This window comes from Chinchilla lanigera, unplaced genomic scaffold (genome assembly GCF_000276665.1).
Source record: "Chinchilla lanigera isolate Chin_1 unplaced genomic scaffold, ChiLan1.0 scaffold00047, whole genome shotgun sequence".
NCBI classification, from domain to species: Eukaryota; Metazoa; Chordata; class Mammalia; order Rodentia; family Chinchillidae; genus Chinchilla; species Chinchilla lanigera.
In genome coordinates, this window is record NW_004955448.1 from 272,433 (window position 1) to 292,131 (window position 19,699).

Here is a 19,699-nt window from a genome sequence, read left to right on the forward strand (position 1 = left end):
CGGCTCCCTACCCAACCACATTCTCACAACAAAGAGGACCTTAGGGCAGCCCTCCTGAATCCCAGCAAGAAACCTGCAGCCCAAGAAAAAAAGGGCGTTGCTGCCTACAGGTCCACAGGCAAAGCCATGCCGGATACCCACACATGCAGACATGGGTACGGACTGAAGAGTGTGAGGTCACCTTCTGCATAGGCTCTGGGAGTCACAGGAAACAGGCAGGAAAAGCAGTGGGTTGGTTGCCTGTTCAGCATGGAGGGGCATGCAGACCTGGGGGACTATGAAGGGTGTGAAGGAGACCTGAGCTTAGCTAGAAGGACCTGGCTGGCCCAGGGCACGTGCCTCACCCTGTCCTTGGCACTTTTCACTTTGATGACCTTGGCAGCCAGTGGGAGGCCTGTGGACTTCTCCATGCACTTGTGGACCTGGCCAAATCGACCCCTACAGAGACAGAAGGACACAGAAGGCTGAGAGCACAAGAAGTATACTACAGGCATGGTAAGCCCCTCCCCCTGGGGGCTGGTCCCCGCTCCCTTGCCCCGGGCATGCCCTAGCCATTGCCCCCTACCGCATGGACTACGCTGAACCCTAGAAAATAAGTGCCTCAACATGTGGTTTACCCTGAATCCTAAAGGAAACCCTCCTGACCCTACTCCGTGTGTATACAGAGCCCTTCCCAGTCCTCCTCCGGGCCCAGGAAGATTATATTTGCAATCCCATGAAAAGTTATAGGAATCCTAGTGAGTTAATTCCAATCTACCACTTCCAGTGCAAGCCATGGCGAGAATAAAAACACTAAGACATATCTGTGGTTATGGGGAACCAAGGGGTCCTAAGTCCAGCCATGATGATGGCTATCCAGAACAAAGGGGATACCCACCACCAAACCCAGATTTTATTCGCTCGTGAAGAAGGAGTGGCTTGAGGATGATGACTGTGAGAGTGGCAGGAAGTATGTGAGTGCCATGAGCTGGGCTGGGTAGGAGGCCTGAAATCACCTCTGTCGTATGCACAGAGAAGGATATGCAGAAAGAGTGATCTGCATAACTCATTGAGATATCTAATGTTTGAGATAGTCTCTAATGCTTCAGCTCTGATGTATAATCTCTGAAGCCCCAGGAAGTCATAGCCTGTACTACCAAGGCTCAATCTCAGCTGACAGTGTGGAGCATTGACTCACACATCCTGCCTCATCCTGGCTTACTCGAGAGAGCAACAGGGGGTGGGGAAACACGCCTGCCATCTCCAAAGACTACCATCAGCACCTGGACTAGACCGACGTGCATTGCTTAAAGCCAATTGAAGGGATAAGGAAAAGTCCTAGCCAGCTCTGTACATATCAATACATGCAAATAGGGTCAGGCTCAGCCAAAACAGAAGCAATTGCTCCTCTTTTAAAGAGAGTCGCCTTGGTGGTCCTCCACACATATAGGCTCTCCTGCATCCCAAGGCACAGCCCTCACTCACTCCGTACCACAGGGTCCTTCTGTTCACTGCACCCACGTCAGCCCTGCTGTCACCTCTCCTGCTCCCACATCCTACTGGGGGCTCTCCTGCACCCCTACACCACAGGACTACCCTGCACTTTAGGGCTCCTCTTCCTCCCACTCTCTGTGGGCTATTCCTTAACCTCTCACTGGGCAGGACTGGATCTGAGGCTGAGAACCATCCTGCAGGGCCCCGTACCTGCTCCTGCCCCCCCCTCCCCCCAGTGAGGCAGACATCCACCTACCCTCCCAAGACTTGGTGCTGGCACACTGTGTAGCTCACAGAGATCGGAGTCTCCTTGACACTCACCACCCGGTGCTCAAAGGGGGCTCTGGGGGCTGGGCTGTCATCTGTTCAGGAGAAAAGGGACCTGTGGATCTCCTATATGCACCCACCGCTCCCAGACCCACTGTATTATACCTCACCTGGTTTCCCAGCCCTGGGATTTGAAAGCCCCTTCTCAACATCATCTCAGTGAGCCTCCCATTTGGCAGAGAGGGAAACTGAGTCCCAGGGAGATAAGGAGACTCATCAAGGGCCACACAATGAGCCAGAACAGATAGAATTAAAACCCAGGTCTCTTGGCCACTAGGACAGTGTTCTTTTTAAGGCCATAAAGTTACATCCAATCCATTCATCCTGGGTGGATCAGTGCAGTCCAGAGGAAAGAGTACACCCTGGAACAGGGTCAGTGAGCAGAGTCCAATGATGGGAGTTTTCTCAGTAGACAAGCATTCTACCACTAAGCTACATCACCAGCCTCTGCTACTTTATTTTACTTTTAAGATAGGGTCTCACTGAATTGCCCAGGCTTGCCTTCATGTCGCAAGCCTCTCTGCAAATCCTCCTGAGTAGCCGGGGTGAGATGTGCACTACGGCACCCAGCTAGAGACCGTCTTCACAGGGAAAGGGCTGCTATGGAAACCATCCAGGCCAGTGCAAGAGGGAGGCAGCTGGAGAAACCCACATGCACCCTCTTCCTCCTTCCACTCTTGGTCTCCTGACAGCCGTCCTCACCAAACATGAGAGGGTAAGAGCCAGGGAACCCCCAGAAGGCAGAGCTGGGGCACAGGGCAGGAGGGAGGACAGACAATGGTCTGCAGGGGAGTAAGGGACAGGTAGCACTCAGGTAAATGTAGGTTAAGGCTTTTAAAAAAAATTGTGTCCTTCAGAGATGATAGACATACCTAGAAATATTATATGAAATAAGGAATAAAGCAGAATCTGGAACACACACTGAACGATGACATGAAGCAGCTTGTCGTGAGGGGCTGGGAGATGTGCAGCAGGATGTGCTGGCACTTGTTTAGGGGTTTCCCAGGCACCCTCCTGGCTCTCTGACTACGAGGAGCACTCAGAGTGTGACCCAGAGAACACAAGGATGCCTCTCACCCCCCACACACCACAAGCAGGTCAGCAGCCTCGCCGCCCTCTCCTCACCCTGGTGGGAATCCGCTTTCTGAGTGGGAAGAGCTGGGGGTGTCATACGCACTAGCTAGTGTCTTTGTTTTTTAACAGGAGCTTTCCCTGTCTCTAAAAAAATGATACCAATACCGGAAAGCTGAAGAGGTAGGCAGGTGGCTTTGAGAAATCAACCCAGTTGGACCCCATGGGTCTTCTCCTCCCCTGCCACCACAGCCAACCTCATTTCCACCCTTTGCATTCCCATCCCTCAGTCTGCCGCCCTGGGAAGTACCAGCAGGCTGTGTCCATCTCTCGGACTCCCCCAGCTCTGCACCACTCAACCCTGGAAGCAGCAGGAAAGCCCATGGAGCACAGGCTTCCCGCCCACCGCCTCAGGCTTCCTGTCCAATGTGAAGCCAGGGAACAGCTTCACTTACCCAGAACCATGCTGCTAGCCTCAGCACCTGGGGGCAGCTGCCCTCCTGCTCCGGCTCTCCTCAAGCTTCCAGGTGTGCAGTCCCTCACAGGGCCTGGGGGTCCTGCTCCTGGGCCTGTTTCCTGCTGTATCCCCAGGGCCTCGTCAGCAACATCGCCTTTGTCCCTTCTGGCCAGACTTGGTCCTATGATGGGCTCAGCCCCGGACCACTGCTTCTCTTCATCTGCTGAGGGGCTGCTCCTCCTCAGTGGCGGGGGAATCTCCCGGGCTCCTCGGGAAGTCTGCTCTCCTGACTCAGTTGTAGTGGCCTGGGGGCAGCATCCGGGCCCAGGCAGGTCCTGCTCACCTGGATGGGCAGCTGTTGGAGCCTCTGTAGGGAGAGCGGGTCTAAGGCTGCCCCCTCGTGTCACAAGCAGTTCCTCAGGCGTATTCATCTGGTGCACATCAACGGAGATCCTAGGGGAAGAGAAACAGGGCCTGGAGGTTAAAAGCAAGAACTGCCATCAGAAGAGACCTGGGTTCAAAGGTGACTGCTGCCAGTCACCGGCACTGCCTTTGGCCTCAGTCCTCTATGTGTAAAGTGGAGACCTTAGGGTTGTAGCAGGGTTATAATAGCAAGAGTCTCCTTGTGGCTGGAACCAACAGACGCCAACTCCTGGACCACCCTGCTCAGACAGGACAGAAGGGAGGGGCCAGCTCGGGACAGACGGTGCCATCACTTTTGGGATCCCATGAGGTGAGGGTCCAGAAAGGCTGAAGATAGATGATCCCTAGGGGACATGGTGGGGACCAGACCTCTCTGAGGGTGCTGGAAATGTGCTTCTGCCCCAGGAGGACTGTGGCCTGAAGGTGGGAGACTGATTCTTCCCACTCTTCTCCGGGCCTCAGCTTCCCTTTCAGTAGAATGGTGCTTATCAGGGGCTGAGGTAACAGGAATGGGAAATGGGCTGTTGTTCTTAAATGCGTGCAGAGTTTCAGTTTGTAAGACGAAAAATTTCTGTAGATCTGTTTCTCAACAGTGTGAACACACGTAACACTACTGAATCATAGACTTACAAGTGGGGACGGGGGCTGGGGCGTAGCTTGGTGGTGCAGCATTTGCCTATCATGCGGGAAGCCCTGGGTTCTCTCCTTAGCTGCCCCCTAAAGGTTAAGATGGTAAGTTCTATGTGATGTGTTCTTTATTACAATTTTAAAAAGAAAAAATTCATAAGGCCTTTGTTCAGCTGTCTGCGCTGCCGGGCCTCTGAGAGCAGTGCCTGGCCCCATGTGAGCACTAAGGGATTGATAGCCTCTCCAGAGCCAAGCATTGGGCGGGGGCAGAAATTCTTCCAACACCACGCCATAGGACTATTGTGGGAAGGGGAGTATCTAAGTCAAGCCACCCCAAGCCTATCTTGGGCCTCATCCAAGACAGGGACACAGGAAACTGGCATGGTAGTTGCTGGAAGACTATCCCATAGTCAGTGGAGAAGGCCAGCGCCAATACTCCCCTGTTTGGTCTCCCCATCTGTGGGACATGTAATGACCCCAAAGCCACTGCCATGCAGTTCCATTCTGTTCTGGCTTTGTATCTAGATGTCCCCCCAAAGCCCCATACATATGGGGCTTTTCAGAGGTGGCTAGATCTAGAGTGTGTGACGCTGGGATCAAGGGTGTGTGATTACTAAATTAGGCCACTGATTGGTTTGGCATAGTTCCGGGTGTGGATAATGGGAAGGCCCTCCCTGGCTGTGAGTGCTATCCGCCCTAAGGGCGGGTAGCCTGGGTAGAATATAAGGGACAGAAAGAGGGCTGCTGTCACCGCTTGCTGGTTGCTACTTGCTGGTTGCTACATCACTGCTTGCTGCCTTCTGCTGCCCTGCTATGCCATGAACTGTTTCCCTTCTGCAGTGCCCTTCTGTCATGCTACTCTGCTTTGGAGCTGGCCAACTACGGACTCTACAAACTCTGAGCCGAAATTCCTTTTTTAACTTAGGGTGTTGGGTATTTTGTCTCAGCAAAGAAAAGTAACTAAGACACATGCCACTTCTACTGTCCAGAGCTTTCTTATTATTACACTACTCCACAGTAAACTCTTTTACTACTCTAGTTACTGCATCTGTGGACTCATACAGTATTTATCTTCTTGTAAGTGGTTTATTTGACTTAGTATGTTATGCTCCAGGTTCACTGATGTTGTACTATTTGTCAGAATTTCTTTCCTTTTTAAGGCTGAATAATATTCCATCACATGCATGTCCAAAGCTTTCTTACTAGAGCATACCCCTGGCAGGTATTAGCAATCAATTACAATATTTAGTGCCATTAAGTTCAGATATGGCATCGGCACACTCTACATAGCAAGCCCCTACCAATCACAGCTGACCCTGAACTTACAATCACATATTCACACACTGAGGAAGAGAGGGCAAGGTAGTGACCTCATTTTCTTCTACCTGGAATTCAGCTCAGGGGCTGAAACTGAGATAGAGATCTTTGCTTCTCACTCAGAATCATTTTGGTCCTAACAAGTTCATGGAAAGTTTACCCCTAGCCCCAGATTCCATATATAAGAGTCCTGGCCTGGGCCCAGGGATGCCTGCCAGGAGTCCCTCCCTCAGGCTTGCCAGGTTTCCTTGGAGGTTCCTGTTTCCTTTGAGAATAACAGTAGACAGACAACCTGGACCACTCTGCCAGTCACCATAGCAAACACAGGTACCAGCTTGCCTCCAAGCCAGGCTCTGGGGTCCCAATCAAAGTGCAGGGCAGCCCAGGGCAGGCACAGGGACACCAAGCTCTGCTGAGAGAAAAAAAGAAGGTCCAGTACCCTTCAGTGAGCCTTGCGACCAATGTGTGTTGCTCCAGAATGGGGAAGCACGTGAGAGTCAGCAGGTTCCTGAGCATCCTGAGGGTGGGCTGCCATAGTTCTACCTCCAGAACCTCCAGTGTAATCCTCCTGAAAGCACCACCCCTGGACTGACCCCGCATGCATGGACTTCTTCCCTATTCCCATATTATTTAGGATTTAATTAAAAGCTGGCCTGAGGAGCCACTGCCGTAGTTAGAGGAACCGATTCTGACCAGTAGCCTGGACTCAGATCTCTATCTGAATCCCAGGTGTGTGGTCCCAGCACACTGAGCCTATGCTTCCTCTTCACGAAAAGAGAAAGCAACTACCCTTGCCTGCTGAGCTTACTGTGAGAATAAAGGAGGTGATGCCTATAAAACGTGCAGCTACCACCTGTGGAAGAGCTCTGTGAGCCCCACCTTTTAATTGTTATTATCAATTTAAGAGCTGGCAATTCTTAATCCTGCTAACCTGGAAAGGGTGTTTTCTGTTTTTGTTCTTGTTTTGTTTTGTTTTGTTTTGTCTTTTTGAGACAAGGTTTCACTATGCAGTTCAGGCTAGACTTGAACTTACTTTGTAGCCCAGGCTTGCCTTGAACTTACAGCGATCCTCCTGCCTCAGCCTCCTGAGTACTGGGATTACAGGCATGCGCCATCACACTCTGCTGGAGAGTATATTTTAAAAAAATTTTTTTAAATAGAACTGAGGGGGCGTAGCTCAGTGGTAGGATACTTGCCTGGCATGCACGAGACCATCAGCTTGACCCCCAACACTGCCAAACAAACCAAAACAACAAAAAACAAACAAGCAAACAAACAAACCAAAATAAAAAACAATGTCCAAGACTTACTCCAGGAGAACTGAATCAGGATCTCTGGGCATCAGTGTTTCTTAAATCTCCCTAGGTAATTCCAGTGGGCAGCAGGTACTCACCAATCCTCTAAGCTCCCAAACAGAAGGTCTCCCCTCCAGGAAGCTGGCCTAGTCCTATGCATATGGTGGTTACTCAACACGTGTCCCTGGCCCACTGGGCATGTCACAGCCGAGAGCAGCTGTTAATGTTTTCCCTTCCCCAGCACAGAAGTGCTCCCCTTACCTGTGAGGCACTTCTCCACCACTGTGAGCCATCCTGGCCAGGGCTGCTAGCCCCAAAGACCCCGCAGATGGAGGCGTGGACCCTGATGTCAGCCTCATGCCCTCCTCTGAGGGCCGAGCGTCTGGCCTGCTGGATGATGCTCCTTGTCTTGCACCTGATGTCATCTCCTGGCTGGTAGATGCCTTACCAACCCCATCAGGTGCTGCAGATGATTCCAGGCCATTTCCGAGCTTCTCACTAGATGTTTCTGGAACTTCGACACAGGCCTCTGTGAGCAGCAGCAGGTCACCAGGGGTTACCTGGCCAAGGCCAGGAACTCCATATCCCTGCCCTGGTGAGATCCCTGTCTGGGCGAGAAGGTCTACTCCCATCCCTGATGCTGTAATGGGGAGCAGGCTCTCCAGTGTCCCATCTGGCAAATCCAGTGTTTGGCTTTCTACAGGAAAAGAGACAAGGTAAAAACAACGCATGCTTGGAAGAGTGTGACAAAAGTCTTGCAGAATAAGTGCCCATGGCCATTCATTGCCCCATGTGCATGATAGCCCAAGGCTGAAGGTAACTCAGATGACTGTTGGGAGATTTTGTTTGAATGGGGAAGCAACCACATCATGGCATGTTGCACAGCCATAAAAAATAAAAAATTACTATCTCTATAGGCAGCTATGGAGTGATCTCAGAATATACTAGAAGTAAAAATTAGTAGAGTGGAGAATGTGGGTACAGAACCTGTTAGAAGCTGCTTACCAAAAAAGGAAGAACTTGTGTGTTTGTGTTTGTGTTTGGGTACAGAACCTGTTAGAAGCTGCTTACCAAAAAAGGAAGAACTTGTGTGTTTGTGTATGTGCACGTGCACATGCGCACACACGCCTATAACCATTTATTGTGCGCTCTATATAGACTGGAGCTCAATGGAAACAGAAGACAAAGCTTTTTAGATGATTATGTATGGGTGAAGAAGATGGTACAGGAAGCATGGATAGAAGCTGGACTGCTCCTACTGTATTTTGTTTTGTTAATTTGACTGTGGAATCATGTAAATATGATGGAAAATTTAAAAAAAAACTGAAACTTTTGTTTTGTTTTTTTTGAGACACAGTCCTGCTATGTAGCCCAGGCTGGCTTTGAACTCAGACTGATCCTCCTGCCTTGGCTTCCCAAGTGCTGGAATTACAGGTGTGCACGCCTGGCTGAAAATGAAACTTTAAAAAAGCAATACAAAATCAGACCCACGTGTGTAAACATTGTATTGTCTCCCTAGTGTAAGAAACTGAAAGAATAAATAAGATCCAAAAGGTACAATAGACATAATGAAAGGGAAAGAAATTTCTCAAAAGGAAAGAAGAACTGGTAGGGGGGAAAGAGAAAAGAAGGACGGGAAAAATAAAAAGATATGTATATATACACAAGCTAGCTAAGATAACTGTACTACTAATTCCTATTCGTTCATTGACGGGAACCATTAGTGCTCATACTGTTTGATCAGTTTTGCATGCCTGTACCTGGTAATCTGAGCAACTACTTTGAAGATAACATTACACAATATAGTAACTTTTGTTAACTTCCTATCATCTTGTTTTGAAATTCTGTATCATTTTACTGTTTGTCTCTTTAAAATAAAAATACATAAATAAATAAATAAGCAATATACAAACCCATAACCCATTTCTTATTCACTCCAAGAATGTTTGGTAGGGAGAGAGAGGGATGAAAGGAGGATGGAGAGATGGGGCAGGGAAGAGGAAGAGATTACAGAAAGAAACAAACTGTACTTTGTACAAGTACCCACTCCCCAAGAGGATGGTAAACTGAATGCACTGCAAACATGTACTGAAAAATAGAAATGAAAAAGGAATAGTCACTAGCAATGCTTGTGGCTATCATGTATACCACAAGATAGCTTGTAGAATGCAATCATACAGTTCTAATCTTATCCCTTACTAATCATCATATATATTTCTTTTCTTTCTTTTTTTTTTTTTTTTTTTCTTTAGAGGGGGACAAGGTCTTGCTGCATAGTTCAGGCTGAATTTGTGACAGTGCTCCTGCCTCTGCCACCGAAGTGCTAGGATTACAGGCATGCACCACCATGCCTATGTATGTATGTATATGTATATGTATATATATATATATGTACACACACACATATATATTTCTGTTACATTAGGATTACCGATAAATTCTGTTTAGAAATAACGCCAAGAAAAGTTTTTGGGGTTTTTTTGTGGGGGAGGGTTGAGACAGGGTCTTGCTACGCAGTCCAGGCTGGCCTTTAACTTACCATGTAGCCCAGGCTGGCCTTGCACTTGCAGCGAGCCTCCTGCCTCAGCCTCCCAAATCCTGCGATTAAAGGCATACACCACCATGCCTGGCTAAAAAAGTTCTTATATCTTCTTTTCACATTGAAAACCAGTTGGATTTGCTTCACCCTCAAAGAACATGTTTATATAAAGTTAAACAAACGCTGGCAGTAAGCTGTACTTTTTTTTTTCTACACAGGAAGTAAAGCAAAATGAAATAAAGTTTATTATCAAGTTGATGGCATGGGCTACAAGGAGTTATTCTAAGTTATTTTCTTTCTTTCTTTTTCTAATTTAATTTAATTAATTAATTTTTTGAGACAGGGTCTCACTGTGTAGTCCAGGCTAGCCTCAAACTCACCACAATTCTCCTGCCTCAGCTTCTTGAGTGGTAGGATTTCACGTGTGTACCACCATGCCTGACCACGTTCTTTTTATTTCTTAAACAGAGTCTCACTATGCTGCCCAGGCTGGCCCCAAATTCCCATGCTGAAGCAATCCTCCCAACTTTAGCATCATAAGTAATTGGCATGTGGCACCATGCCCAGCTCCAAGTGCTTTCAAAACATTGCAGTTGACTCTACACATCTGTAATGGTGTACATATAAAAGACAAAGAACAAAAAAAAAAAAAAAGGAAAAAGCAGTTTCAACAATTTTCCACTGGCCACACTTCGGGTGGTATTATTGTTTTCTATATGAGAGACAGCAGTGGGCTCACTCACCTTCCGGAGGCCCCCTGATGCCAGCGTGCACAGCCCTGGTGTTCAGTGCATGCTTTGGTTTTGCTCCCTTCTCTTCCACTGGCTCTTTATTCTAAAATAATAACCATTAAAAGCAATCAATATCACCAACATCATTCAGGTTGTAAACCTTTGTCGACTACCTACCACACACTCAGATAAAGGTACTTAGGTTATTAGGCATTGGTCCCAGGAACACTGGAAGGCAAATACTACTTATTATCATTTACGGACAAGGGCACTGAGGTTTTCCCAACGTCATAAAACAAGACCCAGTTTCAAAGTTAAAACTCAAATCCCTTCCAACCTTTCTATTTATTGCTGGTGATGGGCAGGCCCAGCCTCTAACAGGGGCCCTGGATCCTGAACTCTAACTAAGTCCTGCTTAGTGGGAAAGGAGCACTACACCCCCGACGACTCAGGTCTGCCTGGCAGCCAGGTAACTGACCCCAAGTCATCCTTTTCCAGAACACAGTGAGGCCGGGAGCATGGACTCTCTCACTTGCCTCACTCATCCTCCCCATTTGGTCAAATTCTGTACCCTCCCTGCACCTTGCACTGGTGTGATTTTGTCCTGCCCAAAGCCAAGAGCACTCAGCGTTAACTGAACCCACTGTACAGGTGGCAAGTGTGGCCCAAGGGAGCAGATGTCCCTTCAGTCTGAGTCTGCGCAGGACCAGGGCCTGGCAGACCTGGGCTTTCAGGCCTGAAACAGCCCACAGGGAGCCCTCAAGCACATGTCCTTACACGCTCTCCTCTGAACAGCTTGACCATGATTCTGGCCCATGCCTGGCTTAAGCCTGAATCTTTTCTGAGAGAGCCCCCGCCTTTTAGAAATCATCCAATTCATTGTTACAACCAAACAAAGTGCTGCTGAGCACTTCAAAAGATCCAAGCATGACCTTCACACAGTTCTGGCATAATTTTCTAATTTAACAGCCAGGGTTAGGATTTAATTCAGTTCCACAGATGACTTCTGTGCCTCTATTCTCTTAGAAGACACAAAGAAGGTCTCCAGAATGCCTCCATAGCTCAGTTTTCAGCACTGAGAATGCATCAAATAGCTGTGCTTGGGTCTCATTCACTGTTTGTCCTCTGAACACTGCCTTTGAGGTCAGCCAGGGAAGTTGAGGCTTCATATCACAGCCGAACGAGCAGCTGACATCCAGTTCGGAGACTGGACTCACACCTGCACATAGCTACTGCTAGGTATGAACACAAGGACCAGAGAGTGACCCACGACGTGCCCAGTGGAGCAATGCAGACAAGAAATGTAGCAAGAACCAAGAGAAGAGAAAGTTGTACGACTTCCCCCATCCAGAAATGTCTAAATATTCACAACATGAGAGCTAACAACAGTAATATATAAAGAGCTCTTACAAATCCATAAGTACAAGATGGAAACAAACCCAGAAAAGACAGAAACGGGCATGAACAAAAATAAAAAGGGTTTTAAACCTATGAATGATATTCAATCTTTTAGCAAAAGAAATATAAACTGAAACAACAGATATATAATTCTATCTGTTTTGGTTATGTTAAAATCTTTAAAAATTCTTAGTTAAAATCTTTAAAATTTTTTTATGAATTCAAAAGAAGAGTTAGCTTTCAGGAGACACACGACCAACTGCCTTATTTTGATTTGATTCAAACAAACTATAAAAATTTTATAAAGCACAAGACAAGAAATGAGAACACCAACTTTGGTAATATTAGAAAGTATCACCTTTCACAGTTTAGATACAATAGCTTCGTTTTTTTTTTTTTTTTAAAGAACCCTTATCTTTTAGATATAAATTCTGAAAAGTTCATGAAAGATATAAGCCAAATGTCTTAGATTTGCTTCAAAATAATCTGGACAGAGCAAAATGGGAACTGGGTGGGAAATAGATGAAATGACCTTGGGCTCCAGTTGACCGTGAAGCTGAGAGATGGGTCACAGGATTCATTCCACATAGACCTTCTGTACCCATGGGTTCCTCATCTGAGAATGCAACCACCTTCAGATGTAAACCATCTGGGGGAGAAGATTGCATCTGTACTGAACATGTACAGACTTTTTCACATTAGTCATAATATGACACAACAGCTGTTTATATAGCATTTACATTGTATTAGCTATTGTAAGGAATCGAGAGATGATTTCTGGATTGGGAAGCATAAGAGGAGGTGCATAAATTATACGTGAATTCTGTGTCATAAAGAAACTTGAGCATACATGGATTCTCGTATGAAATGGGGTCTAATCCCCCATGGGTAACAGGAAATGAGTGTACTAATCTCTGTTTTTATAAATGTCTGAAGTTTTTCATATTAAAATACATGCACAATATGATCTTATTTTATATTTACCAGCCAGGAAAAGAATTCTAAAAATTGGATACTATGCCTTATTAGCCACAGTGGAGGGGACAGCAGTCTCATATGTTATGGTTAGGAGACTAAGTTGGAATAACTTTTTTAAGATTGGTTTGGCTTTAGTTAATACAAATTTACCCTCTGGTTTCGTATTTCCACTCTTAGGAATGTATAACACAGATAAACTCATACTGGGTTCAAAGACATACATGTACAGATATATGCTGCATCATTAGTTATAAAAGTAAAAAATGATAAACAGTAAAAACAATACGTAACTGGCTAGCAAATTAAGACAAATTTCCCAAGATGTTGCACTCTGCAACTTTAGGCAGTAAGAACAAGGAAATATTCTAGGTATAAATTTGAAACAATACCCAAAATACATCAAGTAAATTTTTTTCAAAAATCAAGGTTAGCACATGTGAATAATATCTGAGTAAAAACAAAACACTGAGGGTAATATTTACCCCAGTGTGCTTATAGATGCAGACTCTATATCTGAAAGAATTCAGAAAAACCTGGTTCCTATAGTTGCTTGTGAGTACAAGGGGCATTGTCCTGAGGACAGAGGGGTGGAATAGGAGGCAGATGCATACTTTCCATTTTACATGAGTAGTTTTCCTAGGTTTTGTTTTGTTTTTGTTTTGTTTGAGGAAACTAAACCCATGGCATTCCGCATGAGTATTTTTTTGGTGCATTATTAACTGATTTTCTTTTTAAAGCTAGGAATTGGGCTTATATAGCAGATTAATTTTCCTTATTAGGGCTGAGCTTGGTTATCAGGAGCAAGAGCCACTACAAAAGTTGCTTGTCCCAGCAAGGCAGACAGCTGGGGGGGGGGGGCTCCCCCGGGGGGCGCTGCGGGGCAGGGAGGGAAAGGCGAGGGATCCAAGGTGAGCAGGGGGCACTCTGGCCTCACGCACAGTTTCCCTGCCAGAGGCGAGTCAGTAATGCAGAGATCTCGAACAGTTGCTCCAGGCCAGCTAAGTGTTGCTAAGTGGCTGACCCTCAGCTCTTCCCAAACAGGGTGCTTCCTCTACATACTTTACCCCCATCTTTCTCTTCCCAGCAGGTTTGATTATGCAACCCTCAGGAATAGCCCCTTCCAGAAGTGCCATCTTCCACCCTCAGCCTCTGGCTCCTGCCTCTGTTATTCCCCATGGGTCACTGTCAACACTCACCTCCACACAGGCAGCTGCACACACCACCCACTCCGGGACAAAGCACAAGGCTGGGGACAGGAAGGGGAGATTGTGTTTCTGTTCAAGGGCTCCGTCAGGGGAAACTGAACATTTTCCACCTGTCTCCCACCCCAGGTGTGACAGAGCAGGAAGGATCTCTGAGGGGAAGGGAAGCCCCAGAGGAGTTAAAGAAGCTTACTGCGCTCTTCTCCTTAGCCATCACTGTGCCCACATCTTGGAGCACTGTGCCTGGGGCTGCCCAAGGCCTCCCAGTCCTGGCTAGCACACTGCCTCTTCCGTTCCCTGGGACAGCAGCAGTCAGAGGACTGTCTGGAAAGCCTCCTGTGACCACGAAGGTTCAATCTCTGCTTTTCTCCATCAGCAGGACACACAGGAGCACAAGAAGGGGACAGCATCCCTCCAGCTCTTCTGAGACTAGCTACTTGGCCAGAACCTCCAGCCCCCATATTCAGGCACCTGGGCCTCCCTTCCAGACGGGGCAGGGAAAACAGAACCAACCTCCTCAGGGCCATCATCCAGGCTGCCTTTCCTCCCTTGCATGATGAAATCCACTAACTTCGAGTTCTGGAACGCAGTTCCCACCAGAGCTATGGCCCTGTCCTCAGCCACCACCATCCTGAAGAGGGCTTCGAGCCCGGCACCACGCTGGGCACCGTCCTGCCGCACAGCCTTTACCAGCTCCAGAACCTGAGGCCATGCAGCCTGAGCATCAGCTGCAGGAGCACAGTCGGCTCCGACCAGGCCCAGCCGTCGGGAGGCCTCCAACCGCTGCAGGCCTTGCTCCAGGTTGCCCATGCCCTGGCACATACAGTTCAGTTTCTCTGTGACATCTTCCTGGAAATGCAGGAGTTTGTCTACCTTCGCATTCAGCACATTAAGTTTGTTGTCCATGGCAGTGAGGCAGGCCTTGCTCAACACTGGCAGGCCCTGGGGGCCCAGATTCTCCTTGGAGGCTCCTGACATCGTCACTCAGGCTTGACAAGGGCAAGGGCGAGGAAATGGAAGAGCCACAGACCCCTGGCTTTCACTCAGGTAGTGAATGCAAGACCATTGTCCCTGGTGGCTAATAGTCTCACCCTGCAGCTCCAACCCGCACTGATCGCAGGGGTGGTGTGGGGAGCTTGCAGGGCCAGGTCCTCTCCGTGCCTTTGCCTTGCTTATCTCCCACTCAGCCACGGGCTGTGAGTGACAGGCTCAGTTTGGCCCAGGCCCTTCTCCTTGGGGCCCCTTTGACATCACGGCAGTGTAGAACATTCCTCTCTGAGAGACTGCTGATGGGCAAATATTTTAAGAATCTGCCCAGGGTAGGCAGAGGTTTGTGTAGCTGAAGCTAAGAAATGGAAGAAAAGTGCCCCTTGGGTAAGATACCTATCAGCTGGACTCCACGGGGGGCTTTAGGGATCCCGGGCACTGAGGGGGATGAAGTCTTACTCATCACACATGTCTAATTCATAATAGCGAGCAAGACCAAAATGGAAAGAAATGGAAGAACATTCAGCCACAGTGTAACTTCTGCCATGATGAAAATTTTGATGCTTTGGCAAATGAACAACACTGCTTTACCAATGCCTGAAACACAAGTTTAGACTGCCTGTGGGGCGAGTCTGCAGCTCCTCCCCAACAGGGCCTTCAGCCACTAGTCACTTGTAACTCGAAATAGAACTGCGGGACAACAGCCTGGGCTGCTCACCAACTCCACCCCACACGTCATGCTGCCTGCAAAGCCAGAGGGGGGCGTTTACCAGCGACCCCCTAGTCCCCCAGTAATGACTATGCAGGTATCAAGACCCAGTTTCTGAACTCACACAGATTCAGCCTGTAGGGCTGTAGGGCAACGAGGCTCATGTTTCTTGGGCTTTTAAATGTTTTAGCCTCAGAAATCCTTGCTTTGAATGAAGTTTCATAAAAGCACCAATAATAAAGCAGACAAGCAGAGATGCTCAGGTCATCACTGAGGTGGATCACAAGGGACCCACCTGAGTTCCAGTGACACCAAAGTGCAGCCTGGCTTATTCTTTTCATCCAGCTCCTCATCAGGAAAAAGCAGGGTTCAGAGAGAAACATGTCCAAGGTCAACCAGGCACAGAGTCTCCCGAGGATGGTTTCACCATAACCTGTGAGATCTGGGGATGGGGTAAGGGGCGTGTCCTGCACAGCGACCCCCAACTGAGTAAAAGTAATTATGGTACACTCTGACCTGGAAATTTGATATTCAAAGGCACCACTCAATAACACCATGTGCTTGTGAATGCATTTTAACCCAGTCCCTCTTTCTCCATCCCCACCCTCTATTAGGACAGCTGCACCTAAGCAGCCCACATGGGAGCCCACACCCTTTTCTGAGTGCTGGGTGTCACTGGTGGAATGACCTAGGGCAGTGGTAATGAACCTGTGCACATGTACCACAGCAGGCACCCAGAGCTCTCTCTGTCGGCACATGAGACAAGTTACCCCAATAGCTGAACATCAGATAATAGCTGCTTCTTCTAAACCAAAACCTCAGGATTCAGGTTTAATTGCAGTGGTGGCACTTTGCAATAAATAAGTGTGTTTTGGGTTGCAACTTGGGCACTCAGTCCTAAAAGGCTCGCCATCACTGACCGTAGGTAAGCTCAAAATAACGGTCTATTTCAGCTACTGCGATTATTAAAAAACAAACACACAAGGGCAGGCATGGTGGCACACACAGGCAGTCCGAGCTATCTGGGAGCATGGAGCAGGAGAGTTCCAAGTTCAAGGCCAATCTGGGCATTTTAGCAACTTAGTAGGACCTTGTCTCAAAATTAAAAATACACAAGGGTTGGGGATATAGCTCAGTGCAAAGGGCCTGGGTTCAGTTCCCAGTATACTGCCAAAGAAAGACACAAGGATGAAAGTAAGAAAGAAAAGGAGAATGAGTGAGTCCTGGGAAAAAGAAATTTAGCTGTGCAGAAGCTTTTTAATTTGATATAATCCCATTTGTTGACTCTCATTACTATTTCCTGTGGGCTCTGTTTAGAAAGTTGCTGACTATGCCCATGTCTTCAAGAGTTTTACCTATTTTATCTTCCAACAGATTGTGTTTCTGTTTTAACATTCAAATATTTGATCCATTTTGGTTTTAATACAAAATGTCTTTTGAGTCTTTTAATACAAAAGACTCAAAATCTTCTGCATGTGGATATCCAATTTTCCCAGCATCATTTATTAAAGAGGATATCCTTCCTCCAGTATATGTTTTTAGCCCCTTTGTCAAAGAGCAAACAGCTGAATGTATCTGGGGTTGTTTCTTCCTCTATTGATCCACAAGTCTGTTTTTGTGCTAGTACCATGCTGTTTTTATCATAGTAACTTTGTAATACAATTTCAAATCTGGGATTATGATGTCACCTGCTTTGATTTTGTTACTCAGGGTTCCTTTTGCTATTCTGAGTCTCTTCTAGTTGCATGTGAATCTTAAGATGGTTTCCCTAGATCTGTGAGGAATGCTGTTGGTATTTTGATTGGGTTATATATATATATATATATATATATATATATATATATACACATATATATATGTATATATATATACACACACACATATATATGTTAGTTATTTTGGCTGTATTGGTTCTGTATCAGAAAGGTGGGACATCTTTCTATTTTCTGATGTCCTCTTTGATCTCCTTTTTTCAGAGTAATATAATTTTCATTATAGAGGTCTTTCACTTCCTTGGTTAGGTTAATTCCTAAGTATTTAAGTTTTCCTGATGCTAATGTGAATGATACTGTTTTCCTAATTTCTTTCTCAGTGAGTTCATTATTTGTGTACAGGAACACAAAGGAAACAAGACTCTGAATCAAGTAGAAAGATTGACCTCCCATATTTATTATCTCCTCCTCTTCAGAGATCAGATTAGAGTGACAGTAAAGGAAGAAAATAAATACACACTGTCAATGACAAAGAGAATGGAAGAGGATCCATTGATGAATGAGTTTTATCAATGAATTTCTGGAAGATGGAAAGGTATTGAAGGAGAGATAACTAGAAAAATAAGAAAGGGAAAACCACAGCCTGGACTGGGTGGGCACAGATAAATACACACATTTGTAGAGCCAGTAGGCTCTATAAAATCCCAGAGAAGCCTCTGGACCCTGAGACCCCAGGTGGAGTAAACAGTATCAGAAATGCAAAACTGAGGAACCAATTCCTGGCCCACTCCTCTTTCCCACACTTCTACCCAGAGAAGCCTGGCCAGGAACACACCCCCATCAGTCTGTCTCTGGGTCCGTATTACAATAGCTCTACGCACTGGCACTGGGGATCCCTTAGAAGCTCTCTACTCATAATCCTCAACAAACCAAAGTCGTTAACAAGCCTTAACTACCCACTCAGTTTTTAGTACCTTATTCTGAAATATGTATAGGCAAAAAAAGGACTACCAGGTATCCCAAGAAAGTTCCCAAGATATTTCCCAAGATACAAAGAGGAGACCAAAACATAATCACGGAAAAAATGAAGAAAATGAGAAACAGAAGAAAGTTTCAAAAAGACTATCATTCACAGCCCCAGGAAAGTATGTGAAAGATGATTCCATCTGTTAAAAGAGGAGGTCATGAAAAAACACCCATGGAATGTAAGAGGAGTCTTAGAAGTTAAAAATATGAGCACCAGATTTCAAAAATCCAAGCTATGGATTAGAAATAAAGGTATTATCTTAGAAAACAGAACTAAAAAAATAAAGGCATATACATATGGAGAGAAAAGATGTTTGACTCTGGATCCAGCCAGTTCCACATATAATTAATTGGAAGAAAAGTGAGAAACAGTGAAAGAATTTATCAAAGAAATATTGCAGACATTATGCAAATTTAGAAGAGCAAACAGACTCTTGAGCTTTTTGGTTTTGTTGTCATTGTTATTGTTTTTGAGGCAACAACACTATGTTGCCTAGCCTGGAACTCACAATGCTCCTCCCTTGGCTTTCCAAGTAGCTAGGATTGCAGGCATGCTGTACCACACCCCACCACAAAGAAAGGATTATAAAAGCTCCAAAAAATAAAAAAAAAATCACTGAAATCAGAGTAACACCAGATACCAGAATAACACCAGAGTTAAAAACAGCTGGATGCTAGAATATAGAATTCTAGATCAAATAGCATTCCCCTCAGAATTTGGTAGTGGACAGAATGAAAAGTTTTATGACTTGCAAAGATTAAAAAAAACTATGAACTCTTTATTTTTATTTCTTTATGCACCCTTAAGAAAGCTGCTCTAATGAAGAGAGACAGAGAGAGACAGAGAGAGACAGAGAGACAGAGATACACAGACAGAGACAGACAGACAAACATCTAAGAGACAGGAGCATTGGCCCAAAGCTGAAGCAGATGAATGAAAACTCCAAAAAGGGAGGAATCTGAAAGGGAAAAAGACAGTATACAACATTACGTGTGTGGAGTCAGACTGTCCGGATTTAACCCCTGCATTTGCCAGTTATTAGCTAGAGTTGTAGCCAGTTGTTTACTTAACCTTTCTTGAGTTTCCACTTCTTGTTCTGTGACATAAAAATAAGAACCATACATACAATTGCCTGCCGTTGGTGCAGGAGGCGGGTAACAAGAATGCTCTACAGGCCCCAGAACGGTGCTTGACACACAGGAAGAGCTAGAAGTTAGCTGTCAGCACACGATGGCAGACAGAGCAAAGGGGGAAAAAAAGGAATGAGAAAGGTCAAGAAAAGCAGAGTTCTTACAAAAAAGAATGAGATTAAGGTACAATAATTGATTTCTCAATGACTATTTTTAGTATTAGCACTGCAAACACTTCATGAAGTAAAAATAGCAATATAATCTCCTGGTAGAGTGAAGGCAGGAAGTATTAGAGC

At 46.2% G+C, this 19,699-nt stretch overlaps 1 protein-coding gene across 2 annotated transcripts in view; it reads right to left on the minus strand.

Annotated features, from left to right (window-relative positions):
* Mylk3 (myosin light chain kinase 3) overlaps positions 1-15,019 on the minus strand; it is a 33,172-nt gene extending 18,153 nt beyond the window's left edge. For both annotated transcript variants that reach the window (XM_005392981.2, XM_013518649.1), the window contains exons 1-6: positions 14,352-15,019; positions 10,273-10,363; positions 7,252-7,687; positions 3,327-3,781; positions 1,730-1,835; positions 345-438 (exon numbers count right to left, since the gene is read on the minus strand). In XM_005392981.2, the coding sequence (XP_005393038.1) occupies positions 345-438; positions 1,730-1,835; positions 3,327-3,781; positions 7,252-7,687; positions 10,273-10,363; positions 14,352-14,816 (1,647 nt within the window). In that variant the 5' untranslated portion in view covers positions 14,817-15,019. The remainder of the gene's footprint in view (positions 1-344; positions 439-1,729; positions 1,836-3,326; positions 3,782-7,251; positions 7,688-10,272; positions 10,364-14,351) is intronic.
* Positions 15,020-19,699: the final 4,680 nt, after the last annotated feature.